Source organism: Mesoplodon mirus (assembly GCF_964341445.2).
Source record: "Mesoplodon mirus genome assembly, chromosome: 2".
NCBI lineage: Eukaryota > Metazoa > Chordata > Mammalia > Artiodactyla > Ziphiidae > Mesoplodon > Mesoplodon mirus.
In genome coordinates, this window is record NC_138977.1 from 62,432,129 (window position 1) to 62,451,842 (window position 19,714).

The window sequence follows — 19,714 nt, forward strand, 5'->3', positions numbered from 1 at the left end:
AACGTTATAATTGCTGCCTTGCAGACCACCTAGCATCTTTCATTTTCTAAATGTTAAGCTTATTTCCCTTTTCCCCCTAAGTGGTGTCAACATGAAGGTTTCAATGTAACGTAGCATTTAAAAGATAATTCTCATTTCTCTTCGTTGCATTCCCTCTGTGGTCATCAGTATCTCAGTGAGTTAGAACGTTGGCATTTGGACAGTTAAGCTAATATAATGGCTGGTTTTACTCTTTTGTCTTTTATTCTCTGTGCTATTGTTTTAAGATCTAAAGCAGCCTCACCTTTAGAAAGCCTAAGTTATCTCCAGCTGTTAACATAGGGGAGCCCTTGACATAGTGAGTGGATGTAGTTTGCCTTTTTCACTGGTTCAGAGCAATTCTCTCACATTCTTCTGTTCAAAGGCTTCTGAGAAACAATAACTCATATGCAATAAAGGAAATCTGAGTTTGGAGATATTTACCAGGTAATGACCTTAACTTTTCTTAGGTACTTAGGAAATAGTTTAATATGCCAGGATGGTAATTATAAGACTTCCAGGCAGAAGGTAAATGATCCAAACCCTGTATCTTATTTTTTTTATGATGTATGTGTGCATGTTAGGTGATAAGTGAATTTCACTGACTCTGCTGTTGCATAATGTAAATGGAATGCCTAATGGAAGTGTCATTTTCATGGAAGATCAAAAGATAGAATATATATGAAGGTCCTTTGCATACAGAAGTTTTTCTAAATTTAAGAATCAATCCAGAGACCATAAACAAAAATAGGAATAAGTGACAGCACTCGTGGAAAACAGCCTCAACGTCTTAATCCACATATTTGGCAAAGCTCTAAAGCGAAAAAGAAGAAAGTTAACTTTATAGGTTATGGATTCGAAAGGTGATAGAGAATTAACACAAGGTGAAACAACAACTAGGAAATCTATTTATATAACTTATAAAACATTTTACGTTCTGTATAGATGTGTAAACATCTTTTTCTCCAAAGAGTTGAAAAGACTAGTGGTCATAACTGTCCTCCCTGTGCCAAAATGATGTTTCTTTAAACGTATCTGAGTTTAAAAACGGATGCTCAGTGGTGCCTGCTGCCCTTGTCCTGCCTTGTCTCAAGTTGGCCTCTGGGTCTCGGTTCTTGGTAACTCTTGGGGTTTGAATCTCTGCCTCTCTTCCTCCCAGGGAGCCCAGAACAAGCTAAAGTTTTTACATTTTGTCACAGTTTCTTTTATAGTATGGCAGCAACTACTATCATTTCTTACTATACCCGGAATACTATTATACTATTATATTCTTTGGCAGTGCAGTAAAACAAAAATTAATCTAAAAAACAGCCATGTTAAAAGACTAGACGCAAATTAAACCATATTCTAACATGTCAATTGGAATGTGAAGGACTATGGCCCTTTGGGGTTATACTTAAACCAAATTCTAGATGTTATAGCCAGAGAATGGCCAAGATGACCTAGAAAAGTTCAGGGTAAACCATTACATGCATGTGACTTTCCAAGCACATAATAGATGACTCAAAACAGGAGGGAAAGGAGGAGGAGTTATTTTATCCATAGATTAGAATTTAGCTGTAGTAATGTGTTAAAGGGCAGCAGGCAGGGGCTGGGGTGGGGGACAACTTTTGGGTGGGATTTCCAAAAATCTTATACAGGTAAGAATAGTTTGGGACAAAGAAAAGACTGGCATCAAGGATGAATCCTTAAACCCGGAGTACATCTCTTTTTAGATTTGTGACCCATTTGTCTGACTTTGCAAAGTAGACTAATTATTTGAATCTTTGCCACAGATGTGCACAGCCAGTGATGGACAATCCAGTTTCTTAGGAAAATTGACACACATCATTTCTTCCTCCTCATTTCTTGGAGACTCCACAGACAGCTACAAATGTGCAAAAGTCAAGAGCACATCTTTTTCACAAAGGAATCTTTAATTCTGCCCTGTAGAGTTTTTTCTACAACCATTTCCTATGATCTTTCAAATAGGTTCATTAAAGATCTGGGTGTTCCTAAGTAATTCTTCGGTGTGGTTAGTACCATTTGTGGTCAATGTAATTTGTGGTTTATATTTGGCCAGAGCATTCACAGCCTCAAAACCCTTTCCCAGATCTCCTCTGTGTAGGTTTTGGCGGCTTCTGTGTACCCTGAAGAAAATATTGCTGCTCTGATGCCACATCCCATGAAAATTGCAAATTTTTCCTGAACTTTAAGAACCATTTCCCACCATATTCTTTCCAGTCTTCCTCCTGGTTTCAGACTGTTGGTAATATTTTGGCCTCCACTTTGGTTTGGAGGCTTGGGGATTTCTTGTTGCTGTTGTCTTTTTTGTCTTGTTGTCCTACTTTGAAATGCAGATTAATTATTTCTCCAGCTTTTTACTTTGACTGTTTACTCATAGGAGAAATGTATTTGTGTAAGTCTACCTACACATACAGTATTTTAGTTTCACTGGGGCCTTTCTCAAAGTATTCCTAACTGACCCCGCTGGGTGTCTCTCTGGATGGTTTGTTTGTTTGTTTTCCTCCCCATCTCCCGGGTTGTTTGAGCACGGAAAACATTTCTTCCATACTGTCTGTGTTCTGTTTCATTTGACTCACATTTCCTTGGATTCTTTATTCATATTTCATGGTACTGACATTCAAGAATAAAGATGTAATTGAGAGGCATGCCTGGAGTGGGTAGTTAGTTGTTAGCTGATAGTTTGATTGATTAAGACGGTAGGATTACTCTGCTTGATCCTGACCTAACACATTGGCTCACCTTAGTGGACCGTGGTACAAGGACGATGGCAGGTGCAGGGAATTGCCCACTTCAGCAGTGCTCTGACATACTTGATCTGTCTCTCCTTCCCTCAGGAAAAGCTTTGCCAGCAGAAGTATAACGTCTCCTGCATAATGATCATGCCCCAGCACCAAAGGCAAGGATTTGGACGGTTTCTCATTGATTTCAGTAAGTGAAGTACTTTATTTACTTTCATGATCCAGGGAGCTGATGGCTGTTAAAGGAGAGTAGCGCGTAAAACTTTATTTAACCTACTTTGTTGTTTTTATCAATAGATAACGGGTTTTCTACTTATATTTACATAGGTTAGAAAATCTTCCTCAAGTGAAAAATGTACTGCTGCTCACTATTGTACTCTAGGAAATTGAGACTCGATCTCTCGGCAGTGTCACCAGCTCACAAAGCCATTACCCTGAATGAACCGGCAGAATTACATTCCATTCTGTGGGGCTCATGCTCATTAGCACCAAAAGAGGCAATTATTTGTGATTAAAGCCAAAGGAAGTGTTATTTAAAAGGATTTTCAGCTTTCTAAAATTTTTCCTATAATCTTGTGCAGTACAGAGCAGGAAAGGGATCTTTATCTTCAGAAAAACAATTCTTGAGGTAGCCTATCCTTCTAGGCTGTCTGGTAGAAATAAATATCTTGTTTTGTTAATTTCCCTTTTCTATTACAGAAATTATTACAGTGTTCGTATCTAGAGGTTGCCCAAGAAATATTTTTTATACACATTTGTATCTTCTGAGTCTCCTCAGTGAAAATCGGAATACTATTTTAAAGTACGCATAGGATAATGTTTTTAAAAAATTGGTAGTTTTTTTCTCCCTGTTTATATTATACTGGATGTGTTAATGTAGTATTAAGGCTGCATTTGGAGAATGGATTCAAAGTATCCAGATAACACGAAGGCGGGGTATCCCATGATAATAATCACTTGTAAAAATCTGTCGCTAGGAACTGTGTGCTTCTTCATTACCAGATTTTAAACTGAAAGAAGGAGAATATAGCAGATCATGTAATTTTCATAAGGTACATCAGATGCAAAAGCAAAATGTAAATGTCCTCAAGGAAAACCATGAAGTAACATGTTGAGTCTAAATCTATATTATTAGATGTTGAAATGTTAAAGTTTGGGTGTAAAATATAACCGTATAGCAGCTTTGGACGGATTTGTATAATTTATTGACATTGAAGGATATTCTTTTTTGAAGTATCTTTATTGATTATTTTTACATTCTCAGATGACATTTCTAGTTATTTAATTTGTTACCCTAGTCTTACTCTTCTTTCTCGATCGAGTTATCCCATGGAGGGCCATCTTACCAGAAGTTTACCATTTTTACTTCACAGTCCTAGTTGTAATGAGTTCTAAGGGCAAATCCAGTTGTGTTGTTTTGGAGTTTTTTGGGGCCGCTGTTCACAAGTTGTTCCTAAATACTATAATTTCTGGTATGCATAGCAGCCATTCGAGCCTTAAACTTTGGATAGTATCTGCATGCTTACAGAGTAAGGCAAACTTCTTAGCTCAATATTCAAGATCTTCCAACAGCTAGTTCCAGCCTATGTTTTAGGCTTTTTCATGTATTATTTCATATATTAATCTCCATTTGCTCAAATATTCTGAGCAGGTTCCCATACTTCCATTCTTTGTGCAGTCCCTTCCTGAAATGACCACTTCTTCCTTCTCCAGCCTCTGTCTGTTCAAAATCCTACCCATTGTTAAAGAGCTAGCTCAGGAGCCTCTTCTTTTTGATCCCACCTCCTGGAGTTTCCTCCCGTTCTCTTCTTTGCTCCATGTCTCTGCAGTATAGCACTTAGACTCAATTCATTCTTTTGTGGTAATTATTTGATCTAAGTATCATACTTCCAACTTACTGTAAACTCCTTGGATACCTTTTTTGTATTCAGGTGGACAGTGCACTCAATAATCTGCATTAGATGTATTTTTGTTAAGTTGTATTGAATCTCCCAAGTGATATGGTCACTGCCCACGATAATTTTCCACCTAAAATTTAAAAGGGACTGGTACTTACCAGGTAAAAATGCAAGTCTCTAAATACAGTAGCCTCTTACTTGTACAGTGTGATCTGGTACTGAGGCCTTAATGCATAAAATAACAACCCAGGAACAAAGACATTCCCTTCAAATGCTAAATCTTTATGTTAACCATTTTATTTGAAAACTGTATTAGAGTCTACTCTGTCTTTTTAAAACATGAACTAGGGAACACAGGGGAACCTATCTGGATGGCTCAGGGCCGTCATGATAAATGCCATCCATTGGGGTGCATCCAGACAATGCAGTGCTACAGGTATCAGTTCAGATTTTCTCTTCCAGATACCCTTGGTATCACCCTGCACTGGAGAGGGTTAAGGAGTATGATGAATGATTTGAATAAAGTTGAAAGGGAATTGGTGCTGTTCCTTCAGAGAAGAGAGGACCAGGGGAAGAATTTTATAGCACTCAGAGAAAATGGGGACTGGTGTAAACCCAACAGAAATTCAATTTAAAGCGAAAAAATAATTCCTTGGCTACACAGGTTTTAAAGAAGATAGAGTAGGCTGCTGAAAAAATTGATAGCATCTCCTTCTTTGGAGTTACTTAAATAAAGATAAATATCTTTCTATGATGATTAGATCCAGTCTTTTGCAGAAGTAGGAGATAAACCCCATGACCTCGCATAATCCTTGTCAACCTTACATTTCAGAACTCAGGGAAAAACAGATAACTGGGGTTACAGGTTTTCTAAAATCTGCTCTGTTTTTTAAAGGAAACTTTTAATGCTTAGATTTATTTTATTTCTGTTTGTACATGAGCCTGAGGGTCTTTTGGTCGGTGAGGTATTTTCAGTAATTCAAAGAAAGTTGTAAGGCAGGAAATCTTTATTTTGTCTGTAATCACTGCTGGTTTAGGAAGCCAAAACAAGATACCGACAGAAGGAAAGCTGTTCTCTGCCCAGCTGCCCATTGGCACACTGGATCACAGACATGAGTGAAAAATGATGTGTTGTGTGTATATAAAGAACTGTGAATCCAAAGCTTTGAACACTGTTCTCCAGGACAGTCAAGAGGTGGAATGGTCATCCCAGGACCAAATGCTGTCCTTGGAATAATGTTGTTGTCTGTCTCTTCCTAGGACAGCTTGTCTGGGATGTGTCTGAGCAGGGCTGCCCAGGAGGTCATCTGCAGAGCTTTGCCGGAGTGACTAAAGGGCACCAACTCCCAATCTGCTCATAAACCAACTCAGGGGTTTTGTAACTCTGCCCAAAACTTAAGTGGCTAGAGGAAGGAGTGACTTGTCGTGGGTTGAAGCTGATAACTCCATCTCTTTTTGTCTCCTGGTTTCTGAGATTCAATTTTAAAGTCCTCCCCATCTGTTTCTAAACAAACACACACACACACACACACACACACACACACACACACACACACACACACACACACACACACACACACACACACACACACACACACACACACACACACACACACACACACACACACACACACACACACACACACACACACACACACACACACACCCCCCCATTCTCCATCCCCACCAGGCATCGCAAAACGTCAGAGAAGCCCCCGTCCCACAAAACGTTTATGATTCCTGCTTCCGAGCTGCCCAGGACAAGGCAAGTAGCTGCTTTTCCTCCCAGGGTGTTGCTGGATCCTGGGGCAGCCACGTGTTCCCTGCCAGGCCATGCGCTGCCAGAGCTGCCCAGCAATGCCTTATCCAGCTTACTATTTTTCCTTTAATTTTGAAATAATTTCAGACTTAGAGAAAAGTTATAAAAATGGCACCAAGAATTCCCATATACTCTCTACCCCAGTTCCCCAGATATTGACATTTAATCACATCTGCTTTTTGCTTTTATTTCCCTCCCACTCCCTCCCCATCCCCCTCTATCATATTGAGATGTATTTCTTTTTCGGAATCATTTGAGAGTAAATTGCAGACCTGTAGCACCTTTACCCTTACTATTTCATAGTGTTTTTTTAAAAACAAAGATGCTCTCACATGTAACCACAGATTATCAAAACCAAGAAGTTAATGTTGATTCAGCACTATTATCTAATCTCTCCACCTTGTTCAAACTTCAAATTTTGCCAGTTTTCAACTAATGCCCTTTTCCAGGGGAGGGAAAATGTTTTTCCCCAGTCCAAGATCTCATGTTGAGTTATGTCTCTTGAGTAATCTGGAATAATACCTTAGTCATTTTTTTGTTTTGTTTTGTTGTTACCTTGACATTTTTGAAGTGTACAGGCCATTTATTTTGTACAGTGTCCCTCAATTTGGGCTTGTCTGATGTTTTCTCTTGGTCATATTCAAGTTCTCGATTTTTTTGGCAGGAACACCACAGAAGCGCTGCTGGGTCCTCCTCAGTGCCTCTTATCAGGATTACAGGATCAGTTATCTGTCCCATCACTGCTTAAGGTGGTGCCTTTCAGGTTTCTTCATTGTAAAATAACATCTTTCCCTTTGTAATCAGTAAATATCTGGTAAGAAGATACTTTGGGATTGTGTAAATATCCTGTTTCTCACCCAATTTTCACCTACTACTTTTAGCATTTACTTATGATTCTTAGCTAAAATAGTTATTACTTTGGTAACAACCAAATGGTGATTTTTAAAATCCCATTGTATATTCTACTTATTTGTTGACATTTGCTGTAGGGAAGAGCTTCCTTTATTAATTTTTTAGTTAAATAATTACTTCATTTATTTCATTAGTCTTTATATAATTATGGAGTACTCATGGATTTTTATTTTATTCTTTGGATTATAACCTGTTGCTGCCATTATGTTGCTGCCATTATTTTGGTGTTCAAATTGCCCCAGATTTATTCAGTGGGAATTGCTTCAAGCTGGCTCCTGTGTCCTTCTGACATGTCTGATCCTTCAGCCACTTCCTTTGCATTCCAGATCAACACCACTGCAAGGTTTTAGTCTATCCTTCCACATTTCTGCGTTTGTAACTCTCTTCTCCGATAGTGAGAAACCTGACTTCCATTACCCACGATATATTTATTTATGTGCTCAGTCCTAGAATACACATTAAGTAGTTTTAGAATTGCTAGCTCATACCACTGTGTAAAACAAACCTCCTAACCAGAGGTCAGTTTTTGTATGTAGCTCTTTTTGACTTTACCCTGAGTGTACTTTTAGTTAAAGTACTGTTTCCAAATGTTAGTTAGGTTAGTTCTTTTTAATTTTTCCCCCTTCGGGAAGGTTATATTATTCATTTGAAATACAGTTAGGCTTATTTGTTTCTGTTTGTTATCCACTTTAGTTTTTCTCTATCCTTGTTTTTTTTTTTTTTTAAGGCTATAAAACATTAACATGATTTTCAAAGTTGAAACTATATTAGAAGGTATACTCAGACAAGTGTCACTCCCCTCCTCCACTCCCTCCCCCAGTCCCATTCCTGACCCTTTCCTGCAGGTCGCCAGTCTTATTAGTATCTAGTTTATCCTTCCTGCGTTTCTTTTGGTACAAATGAGAAAATAGTTGTGTGTCTTCTAATTTCTCCTCCTTTCTTACACAAAAGGTAGCATACTATAGATAGTCTTTTATGTTTTGCTTTTTTCCGCTTAAGAATATATCCTGGAAATCACTCCATGCTACTGCATAGAGATCTTCTTATTTTCTTCTACAGCTGCATAGTTCTCCAATGTGTGGATGTATGTACTTTATTCACCTAGTCTCCTAGGTATAGACATATAGGTTGTTTCCAATATGTCACAGTTTTAAAAGTGCTATAGTAAGTAGCTTGGGCAGATTTTGACTGATACATTCTTACAGAGTGGTGAGAGTCTGTTATATATACTTTCAGTGTTTTAGGACTCTGCTTGGCTGGGCCACTGCCCAGCAGATAATGAGCTTTTACTCAAGTCTGCAGAGCCCAAACCCTGTCTGGGGAGCAGGATACAAAACCCATGCTCCTTGACTGACCTGGGAGAGACCCAGGGAAAGCAGCTGATTCAGCAGTAGGTTGCAGGACACTGTGCCAGGTCATGGTGAAAGAGGCCGGCATCAGCACTTACTTGTGTGTTTGTGTAAATGCATTTATCAGATTCTAAACTGGATAATGGAGAAGGATGAGAAGATTCATTTCTTACCTCTTCATTTAACATTTGTTGATTGGGGCACCTTAGTCTACACTCTGCTATATACCAGCAACAAAAATGAAGAAGACATAGCTCTTGCCAGGTGTGACAAGCCATCAGTTGCTGGGCAGTACATTTCTACAGTAGATATTGAGAGCTCATGGCATGAGAAGTTAAAGTGAAAACATTCCAGGCTGAGGGAAACAGCATATTCAAAAGCGTGGCCATGTAAGGAAACATGTTAGATGTTTGGATAACAACAAGAGAAACTCCAAGTAGATTAAAGACTTAGGGATTAAGAAAAATAAAAAATAAAGACATTAAAAAAGAAGAAGAGGGGACTTCCCTGGCGGTCCAGCAGTTAAGACTCTGCGCTTCCAATGCAGGAGGTGCAGTTTCGATCCCTGGTCAGGAAACTGTGATCCCACATGCCTCACAGCCAAAAAATTTTAAAACTAACTAACTAACTAAAATCAAAAAATTTTTTTAAAAAGAAAAAAAGTAGAAGAAAGGATATCTAATTATTTATCTAATCTTTAGATGGTCAAGGATATCCTAAGCATTAAAAGAATGAAAGAAGTCACACAAAAAATACATAAACTTCACTGTATAAAAGTGTAAAACTTCTAAGTAGGAAAAAGTATTAATATTTAAAAGTAAACATAATGGGAAAGATGTTTGCAACAAGTATACCAGGCAAAGTTTTGATATCTGTAGTATTTAAATAAATATAAAAGTAAAGGTTTGATAGTGTTAAAACATAAACCCTAATGGAAAAATGAGCAGAGGACATGAACACAGAATGTGCAGAAAAGGAAAATCACTGGGGGCAGCAACATTGCTGACATTTACTGAGTGTCTAATATGTGCCAGTCACTGTCCTAGGAGTCCTGACCCATTCTGTCCTCACATCAGCTGTTGAGATGTGTGCTTTTAACCTCATTGTAAAGGTGAGGAAACTACTGACAATAGAAAAAAAAAGCAAAAACAGAATAACCTCAGTATTCAAAGGTAAGAGAGAACCATTCCCCTGAGAAAATTACGGTACATTCCTATAATGGAATATTATTAGCCATTGAGAATTATGTTTTGAAGAATTTTTAATAAAATAAGAAAATACTTATGATACATAAGTGGTTTTCGAAATTGTATATATAATATGTTCTCGATTATGTAAATAGTGTATAGACAGAAAGAAAGGAAATACACTTCCAGATTATCTCTAGAATTAGAATTACAGGCAATTTTAATTTCCTTATACCTTTTGTTGTAACTAAAAAGCAAATTAATTTAAGAAGCAAGAGTCAGGGAAGGCCTGATGTAGGGCAGTGGCGATGAGGATGTGTGGAAATGAGGCAGGTGTTTTCCTGTTCGTTCTGCAGCAGGTAGAACTCTGCTGGGCACCTAATGGTGCTCAGTAAATACTAGTTGAATAAGTGAATGAACTGAGCTTGGAAAGGTAGTGAGCGCAGCTTTGGCCATGTTGCCTTTGCTGTAATTTTAGGCATCCATGTGCAGCTTCCCATGGAGTTCAGAGTTCGGTAAGGGTATGCAGTAGGGGGAGCCTACAGGGAATCGTGGGCATGCCATAGTGGTTGAAACCATAGGTGTGATTGAGGACAACCCACGGAGAGTGTAGGGAAACTGGGCTGAGGATGGCGTTCTTGGAGTTCCAACATTCCGGGGGCTAATAGAGGATGAAGTCATCAAGAAAATTGTAAAGGGTCCAGAAGTAGGAAGAGGATCAAGAGAAAATGGTGTCAGGGAAGCCAAAAGAGGTCAGTATTTCAACAACAATGGTACTCATAATCATAGCTGACATTTCTAGGGCACTTACTATGTGTCAGGCACTGTCACCCGAATCACACACAGACATTTCTAGGGCACTTACTATGTGTCAGGCACTGTCACCCGAATCACACACATTAACTCGCTTAATCCTTGCAAAGACCCTAGGAGGTTGGTTACTGTTATCATCTCTCTTTGCAGGTCACAGAGACACTAAGAAACTTGTCTAAGGTCACTCCCCAGCCACTGTTCAGTGCCCCAGAGAAGAAGGTTAAGATAAGGTGTAAAAAGTATACTTTGGAGGACTGTGTATAAGTGGAATTTAAAGAAGTAGATTCAAAAAGCTCGACTGTCAAGGGCTGTAGGTTGTTTCTGTTTTTAAGCTAGAGAGACTGGAGCATTGGCGGAAAGAGGAGAGGGGAGCACTGATGGATAAAATTAAAGAGAAAACAAAAAGTGATAACCAGATGGGTTGTTTAGTACAAACTGAGAAAAGGCATTTGATGAAATTCAATACTCTTTGCTAATTTAAAATAATCAAACATACTAACTTGAATTATAAGAATTCTAAATTTTGTATTAACTTTTTCTTCTTTGTTTCACACTTGACTTACTCTTAGGGGAGCTATAAAGGGTAGATGACAGTTGGGTCCAACAGTCTACAAACATAAATCTGTAGTTTTCTTGAGACTGGTATACAGATGACAAGTTTGTCAATTACATAAATTGTCAGTTAGCTGTACCTTCAGTCATTTTAAAAACGACTGTCTGTTTATTTGTAGGCTACTCATAAAAGTTTGTAAGCAGCTTCAGTTCTTGGCTTTCTTTATTCAATATTAAAATACTGTACAATGTGTCAGGGTTGTACTTAATGGCACAGAACTCACTCTAGAGGAATTAGGAGCGGTGGAATGAGTTAGGCACTCATTTCAGGAAATCCCCTTTGCTGTTCTTTTCTATGATCTTATATGTTGAGAGGTTTCACTTTGGCTTTCATGGGGAATGTATACTGTTTACAAACTGAGTCTGTCATCAGTGTGTGCTGCTAGAAGATGGCTGCAGATGACCCAGTTTTGTGCCTACAAGTTATGAACTTGGTCACATCGCAAGTGTGGTTAGCAGTGTCCTTGTACTTGTTCCGATTTCTTAAGAATGGTGTGTGTGTGTGGCCACACACACACACCTGGACTTAAGGAAAATAAGAAATACAATAAACTTTTATGGAAGGATTGCTTCTGGGTACAATTTAATATCTAGTTTCACTCTCACTGACAATTAATGGGTTAATTTTCCACGCCCTCATTCTTTCCCCGGTCTGGTTCTAATGACAGAGACCTCTTCGTTAGGTACTTTAGAGAATCCAGACCTAAGCTTGTCTTTCTTTTAGCCTCCTTATAACTCTTGGTTGATTTCTTGAGGAAGCACCACTTAGATGAGAAAGCATCTTCTCTCTGCTTTCCTGCTCTCCCTACTTCTCTGCCCTTCTAGGTCCATCAAGCAGAATTAGAAAGTCACATCCTGCGTCTCTACCTAGAAAGGTGTGATGTTGAGAGGCTAATCATGTTAACTCTCTCAAAGAGAAAACGTCTTCCCCTGTATCTTAGACGCTAGCTACTAGCTTAAATGTTATGTTATATAGCTAAATAGAGGAATACATTTCAGAGTATCTCAGGTTATCAGCTAGCAACTTCCGGTTTTAATAGCCTTCAGTAGATTACTTTAAAAGAGCTACCACTTACAAACCTTTTTTTCAAAACACAATTTAAATAAAACTTAAGAATACTATTAAGCAAAGATTTAGAGTAATTTCATCCTACCTGAAAATTGCTTTTTTTGGAACGACTTTTTGATCCTGACTGGCCTATCTCCTATAGAAAGTAGGAGTTTTTGTTTGTTTGTTTTGTTTTGCGGTACGCAGGCCTCTCACTGTTGTGGCCTCTCCCGTTGCGGAGCACAGGCTCTGGACGCTCAGGCTCAGCGGCCATGGCTCATGGGCCCAGCCGCTCCGCGGCATGTGGGATCTTCCCGGACCGAGGCACGAACCCGTGTCCCCTGCATCGGCAGGCGGACTGTCAACCACTGCACCACCAGGGAAGCCCAGAAAGTAGGAGTTTTAATTAAGTAATTTGGTTGGTTGGGTTCCAGTGTACCACATTTTACCGTAAATTCTAAAGAACCAAGACTGGACAGGAGTCACTAGCTTCTCTCGGAGGGCAAATTGAGTACAACATCAGGGCGAGCCTGCAGGAGCTGGGTCCTAGCCTGACAGGCCCTGGTGAGACACCCGATGCTCTAGTGAGGGTCTCTGGGCATCTCTGCACCATTGTGGTTGACTTAGGGTTACACTTTCCAACAGGTGACCCAGGAACCAGTCCAGGTAGCCAGAGATGGTGCTAACTTCATAGCTCTGGTGCCAGTCACCTCACCCTGAGCAGACTTATCCTTTTACCCTGGCAGGCATATGAATTCTCTCTTATCCCTGGTGGGGTAGAAGTCATGCAGCACTCCCTAGGGGCATAAACTCTCTGTTGGGTAGGCTGCAGGGTAAATATTTTCACTTTCCCCCATTTGTGAGCCCCATAAGCCAAGCATCAAAGATGTGTTCTGAGAGACCATGACAGTGTGTCTTAGGTACATGATCTATGACTGAAACACTCTGACCCCCTGTGAGGAGTTAAGCAAACTGAATGAAAGAGCTGTACATTTGACATATGGTATTTACCTACTTATGCAACTTTTATTTAATAATTTTCTCTTTTTTCAATGGCACTGACCATAAAAAACATGTTCTAGGCTGAGTAAGTGCAAAATCATTTAGAAAGTTGCATATGTCTTACATATTCATGGTTTATTACCCATGATGGAGGTAGAGTCTTTGTTCTCAGCTGTAATCTCACCACCTGGAAGAACCTGGCGCTGAGTAGGTCCTTATTATATATTGAATAAATGTTAAATGAATTACCTCTGGAAGAGCTTTCTTTTTTTTTTTTTTTTTTTTTTCCCTGTACGCGGGCTTCTCACTGTTGCAGCCTCTCCCGTTGCGGAGCACAGGCTCCGGACGCGCAGGCTCAGCGGCCATGGCTCACGAGCCCAGCCGCTCCGCGGCATGTGGGATCTTCCCGGATCGGGGCATGAACCTGTGTCCCCTGCATCGGCAGGCGGACTCCCAACCACTGCGCCACCAGGGAAGCCCTGGAAGAGCTTTCTTAATGTACTTTCTCTTCTCACACATGATTCTTAAGAAGAATTTTATATTATTAGAACATAATTAATCAGGTGTGGTTTGCCTACTTCCAAATGATGTCAGGTACGCCCTGCCTTCTTTTGAGGTCTGGTATTTTTGTTCAAGGGCAGCCTCTATTTTAGGATCATATAAGTTGCATCAGAAAGGAGGCTGTCGTTAATTTACTATAAACCTTGGGCAGAGAGATGAGAGCTGTGACAGAATTCACATTTACACACAGTTGGTCGAAGAGACACTTATCTTTTCCTTACTTCTATCAGATAATTCGTTTCTTCATGCATTTATTTTGGAAGGAGAATTCCAACTTTAGTCCTTGGAAACTGTCAAGAAGGCTTCTCTCTGCAGAGCTTTCCCAGCAGCTGTCCTCCCTGGGTGAGCACAGGCAAGGCAACCATTAAAGAATAATAAGTTATGCTTTTGAAATTGTGCTCGAGTCCTTTATGGCCTTTTCTGAGAAAATAACTGCTTCCCCACTTCCACCATGACACTTGTTAGAAGATAGAACCAGCAGCTATATCCTCAGACTTCTGCTGGGTTTTAGAAGACATGTTTTGACCTGTGTAATCAAGTATAATAATGACATATATTTTAATAGGCTCCTAGTTTATAATATAATAAGGAAAATGGCTATTTTTCCTTATTTTCTCATTATAATATGTTGCACTAGAAGCCTTTGTCATGACTGCTTTATTACATTGGGCTGAAGTACACTATATTTTAATATGCTAAAGATAACATCAAGGTTGAAAATTGCGCTCTCAGTGATTTATTCAGAGGGTGACTTTTACTGAATACATTGAAAGGAGTTGCATGAGGCAGTGCAGCTAACGATTTATTTATGTATCTTTTTTTAAACTAAGCTTGTCATAAATAAGAGCAAATAAGTTGCTCTTATAGAATAGTTTGTATTCATTGCTTCAATGAAAACATTGTAAATATGAAACATACGGTCTGCAGCTACCATTTTGCCTTACATAGCTGAGAATTTTTCAAGTTTTGGCATGCAGGTGGATTCTTTTTTTTTTTTTTTTTTTTTTTAACAAATCTTTTGTCTGTTTAGATTTCTAACATTGACCGGCATTTTCAGCAAGTCATTTTGAAACCCACTACTGGGCAAATTCCACTCCAATAATTAGTATGAGAAAACCTAGCCTTCAAGAGTAAAGGGGGGGCTCCCTGGTGGCGCAGTGGTTAAGAATCCGCCTGCCAATGCAGGGGACACGGGTTCCCGCCCCGATCCGGGAAGATCCCACATGCCATGGAGCATGTGTGCCACAACTAAGCCCGTGTGCCACAACTACTGAGGCTGCACTCTAGAGCCTGCGAGCCATAACTGCTGAGCCCGCGTGCCACAACTACTGAAGCCTGCATGCCTAGAGCCCATGCTTGGCAGCAAGAGGAGCCACCGCAATGAGAAGCCCACACAGCACAACCAAGAGTAGCCCCCGCTCACCACAACTAGAGAAAACCTGTGCGCAGCAACAAAGACCCAAGGCAGCCAAAAGTAAAATAAATTAAAAAAAAAAAAAAAAAAAAAAGAGTAAAGGGAACCCTGGGAATACTCTGGCGGTCCAGTGGTTAGGACTCTACGGTCTCACTGCCAAGGGCCCGGGTTCAATCGCTGGTCGAGGAACTAAGATCCCACAAGCCATGCAGCGAGGCCAAAAAAAAGGAGTAAAGGGAACCCTGGCAACACCGTCACGGGGGCTAGGACGTGTTCACTGCCAAACTCCAAACCACAAACACAGTGCCACGCATGTAGCAGGCCAGCCCACAAAAGGTTTGTTGAGGGAGTGAGTGAATAAATGAATCCCCAAATGTAGTCAGTCCTCTTCTTTGTGTCACTGACAACACCTGCCAGATTCACCCAGCCAGCTTATGGCAGAATTGGTGCTTGATCTCAGATCTCCTCTCTGTCTTTGTTTGTTTTCCACTCATTGATCCCTTCGTCCTTTCCTTCAGTCAACATGCTCTGCCAGAGTTGGCCTTGGTGATGAGACCATCAGGATAAATGCCCCAGTTCTTGCCCACAGGGAAGTGGATAGACGCACTGAGGATTCACCCCGCCATGTATGCCATGTGTGTGGGGCTCCATCAGTGCAGAGGAGGAAATGCTTCCAACTCTCGTCTCCATTTTCCCTGTTAACATATATGCAAGGGAAGCATTTTTCCATTATTAAACCAAGAGCAAGAAAGATTTTGTTCTGATTTGTGGAAATTAGTGCTATACCTGGTTTTGGTTTCAAGGGAACTATATTCCCCATAAACGTATTTTCCAGCTTGTAGTAGTATGTTTGAAGTAGAATTTTCTAAGGTAATAGTTTGATAATATCCTCTCATGAGGGTATTTCTAAATAATATATTTATAATTTCAGCTGGTTGTAAGGTAGTAATTTTTTAGTATCAATTTGTTTTGGGTAAAGCAATTTTCTTGCATTTGTTTAGAATTCTGTTAGGAAAATACTAGAAATCTGGGGAATTCCCTAGCGGTCCAGGAGTTAGCCCTCTGCAATTCCAGTGCTGGGGACCCTGGTTCAGTCCCTGGTTGGAGAACTAAGACCCTGCAAGCTGTGTGGTGCAGCCAAGTAAGAAAGAAAGAAAGAAAGAAAGGAAGGAAGGAAGAAGGGAGGGAGGGAGGGAGGGAAGAAGAAAGAAAAAGAAAGAAAGAAAGAAAGAAAGAAGATTTTTTCTCTCCCCCATAGGTTTGTGTTTAATGTGTTTCTGCTCTAATATTAGTGCTACAGGGCCTCCCTGGTGGCGCAGTGGTTGAGAGTCCGCCTGCCGATGCAGGGGATACGGGTTCGTGCCCCGGTCTGGGAGGATCCCATATGCCGCGGAGCGGCTGGGCCCGTGGGCCACGGCCGCTGGGCCTGCGCGTCCGGAGCCTGTGCTCCGCAACGGGAGAGGCCACAACAGTGAGAGGCCCGCATACCGCAAAAAGAATAGAAAAAATAAATAAATAAATAATATTAGTGCTACATTTTCATATTTGCCAATATAAAAACCTTGTTTTATACTTATTCATGTTGAGTCCTGCTTTGAATTAACATCATGGAGGAGCTCCTTTTTTCAACAAAATTGTTTTAAATTAATGTTTATAAACTGCTTAAAAATAGTTGGGTGGATTAAAAGTAATTCAGTTATGCATTTATCCACATTGAAAAAAACACAGCAGAAGGTATTGAAAGAAGTGTTGCTGAAATCTTGAGGAAAATGTAATATAAGTAGACCTCACTATACCCAGTATGTTTGCATGTGTCCTTTTCGGGGGCCAAATTGAACCATTATTTAAAATGAAGTAGCGGGACTTCCCTGGTGGCACAGTGTTTAAGAATCCGCCTGCCAATGCAGGGGGCACGAGCCCTTGTCTGGGAAGATCCCACATGCCGCGGAGCAGCCAAGCCCGTGCGCCACAACTACTGAGCCTGCACTGTAGAGCCCATGAGCCACAACTACTGAAGCCCATGCGCCTAGAGCCCGTGCGCCACAACAAGAGAAGCCACTGCATTGAGAAGCCCACGCACTGCAACAAAGACCCAACACAGCCAATAAATAAATAAATAATAAAATGAAGTAGAGAATTCTTTCTGTAAAAGGAGTTTTCCTTTGTTTCATACTAGACAGCAAGGAGGCAAAAATTATATTAGCATCTTGTCAAAAGGACTCAGGATTCAACTTGAGGAGGCTCCCACTAGACATTAAATATAATAATAAAGATAACAATTGAAATTAATTGAAACTCATCAAATGTATAACCTCACACATTCATGATGACATTTTAAAACAAACAAAAGAGGATGATGGGAACTAGTATCTTATCTTGCAAACTGGTAAATAAAGCATTTAACCTGCCTTTCCTATATGAACTATACCACTAGGTAACCAAATAGTAAATGAAGGCAAGCATCTTTTTATAAACGTATTCCAGCTAATAAATGAAATGAAGTGATAGAATTAAAATGATAGAATTAAAACATCACATTTTGCAGTTTGACCAGTGAATTAATGGATCTAGACATTGAACAAGAGCAGCAGCAGACATTGCAAAAAGGGGGACAGAATTTATATGCTTCATGATCAAGGAACATACCATCATCTGTAGTTTTGCCAGTGAATCGAACTCAAGTCTGATCAAGCCTCTGGATCCAGCTGCCATTTTGCAGGAAAACAGAGGAAAAAGGAACAAATTGAACTGCACTGGATGTATGCAATCAGGAAAATCCAGATTTAGGAAACTGTAGTCAAATGGCCCCTGTTCATCAGCAGATAAATTATAAGGAGAACAAGGGAGTGGAGGGGGGAACCCATAGATTAACAGAGACTTAAAAGACATTCCTTATTTTTTTTTTTAATGGACAAGATTATACTGTAGTGCCTGGGGGCATTTTGGTGATAAAAGTATAAAGAAACACGAGGGATTACTATTAGTCATGATTGTGGTCACTTAATGAGGGAAAAAGGAGGGGTGAACGGGATGGGACAGGTGGGAGGTTTTTGAGGATAGCTGGCAAGCTTCTATTTCTTGATCCCGAGTGATGGTTATAAGGGTGGTTGTCTTATAATAATCCATTAAGCTGTATATATTTGTTTAATGTCATTTTTTGTATCTGTGTTTTATTTTTGCATTTGTTGTTGTTTGTTTTTTAAAGAAAATGGTGGTCTTAAAATAGGTTGTGCCCTATGGTGTGTTTTAGGGCTTAGATTTTGTAACTCTTAGAACTGGAAAACTTTTTTTATTTATTGGTGGCATTATATTAGTGATGTTTTTTAAAGATGTAGTTTTTCACCTTTTCTGCTTTGAGATCGAAACATGAGTACAAGGGTATTTGGTGTATTGGTATCACCTTTATGTCAGACTTTGCGGAATCATTTTTATGTGAAGGACATGTACTGAAATTTACTAGAATCATCCTCTCACGTGTTGAGTCAAGTCCATTAGAAAAATAGCATACCTGTAAATTACACTTCCACTCTTAAACCTAGAGAAACATAAATGAAGGGCTGTATGTTAACACAGGTGATAAAATAGAGGATTTGGGCAAGGAATGGCTATGCAGAACTGGGGTGGACTGAGGAGAAAATATGGAACAGAAAGGCCAGGGAGATACAGAGACACTGCAGCATTGGGACTTTCCTCTTTCCTCCCTCCCTCCCTCTCTTCCTCCTTCCCTCCATCCCCTACCTTCCATCTTTCCTTCCTTCCTTTTTTTTTTTAAATCCAAAATGAGGGAAAGCAATACTGGAAGACATTGTAAGTGTAGGAAATTGCCCTTCCTTCCACCTAGAATGCCAGGTGTTCAACAGTTCTAATATTTGGGGAAGATTTTTAGGCACTAGAAACAGCGCTTACAGAAGAGAAAAGATGTTAAAAACTTAGATTTTAAGAAAGGGAAAGAAAAAGGCTAGAAAGTCTTAAAATATGCTGAAACAAGGTTCTGCTGATTATTTATTGCACAAACAGGCTTCCTCCTTCTTAAGAAGCAGATGATTCTCTGTTCATAGATTAGAAGTCCTGCCCTATGGTTTGCCTAGTGTTGGAGCTTTTCCCCATGATTTAAGGAAGCTAATGAGATTTTTTTCCTACCAAAGCAGAAGATGCGTCTGAGGGCTCTGACAGACTTCTACGCCTGCAGCTTTCAGTTACATCCAGTTAAAAACTTGCAGACCATAAAGAATGTTTTTAGAGAGGAAATAAAATGAATGATGCCTGTGAATTTGTTTTAAATGTTCTTTATTTTACCAAATAACTTAGGTAAATCTTTCTTGAAAAGGAAGAGAAAT

General features: G+C 39.8%; 1 protein-coding gene across 1 annotated transcript in view; it reads left to right on the forward strand.

Annotated features, from left to right (window-relative positions):
• KAT6B (lysine acetyltransferase 6B) overlaps positions 1–19,714 on the forward strand; it is a 182,327-nt gene that overhangs the window by 140,535 nt on the left and 22,078 nt on the right. Inside the window, 1 exon segment of the mRNA XM_082606337.1 lies at positions 2,859–2,952. Coding sequence (XP_082462463.1) covers positions 2,859–2,952 — 94 coding nt within the window.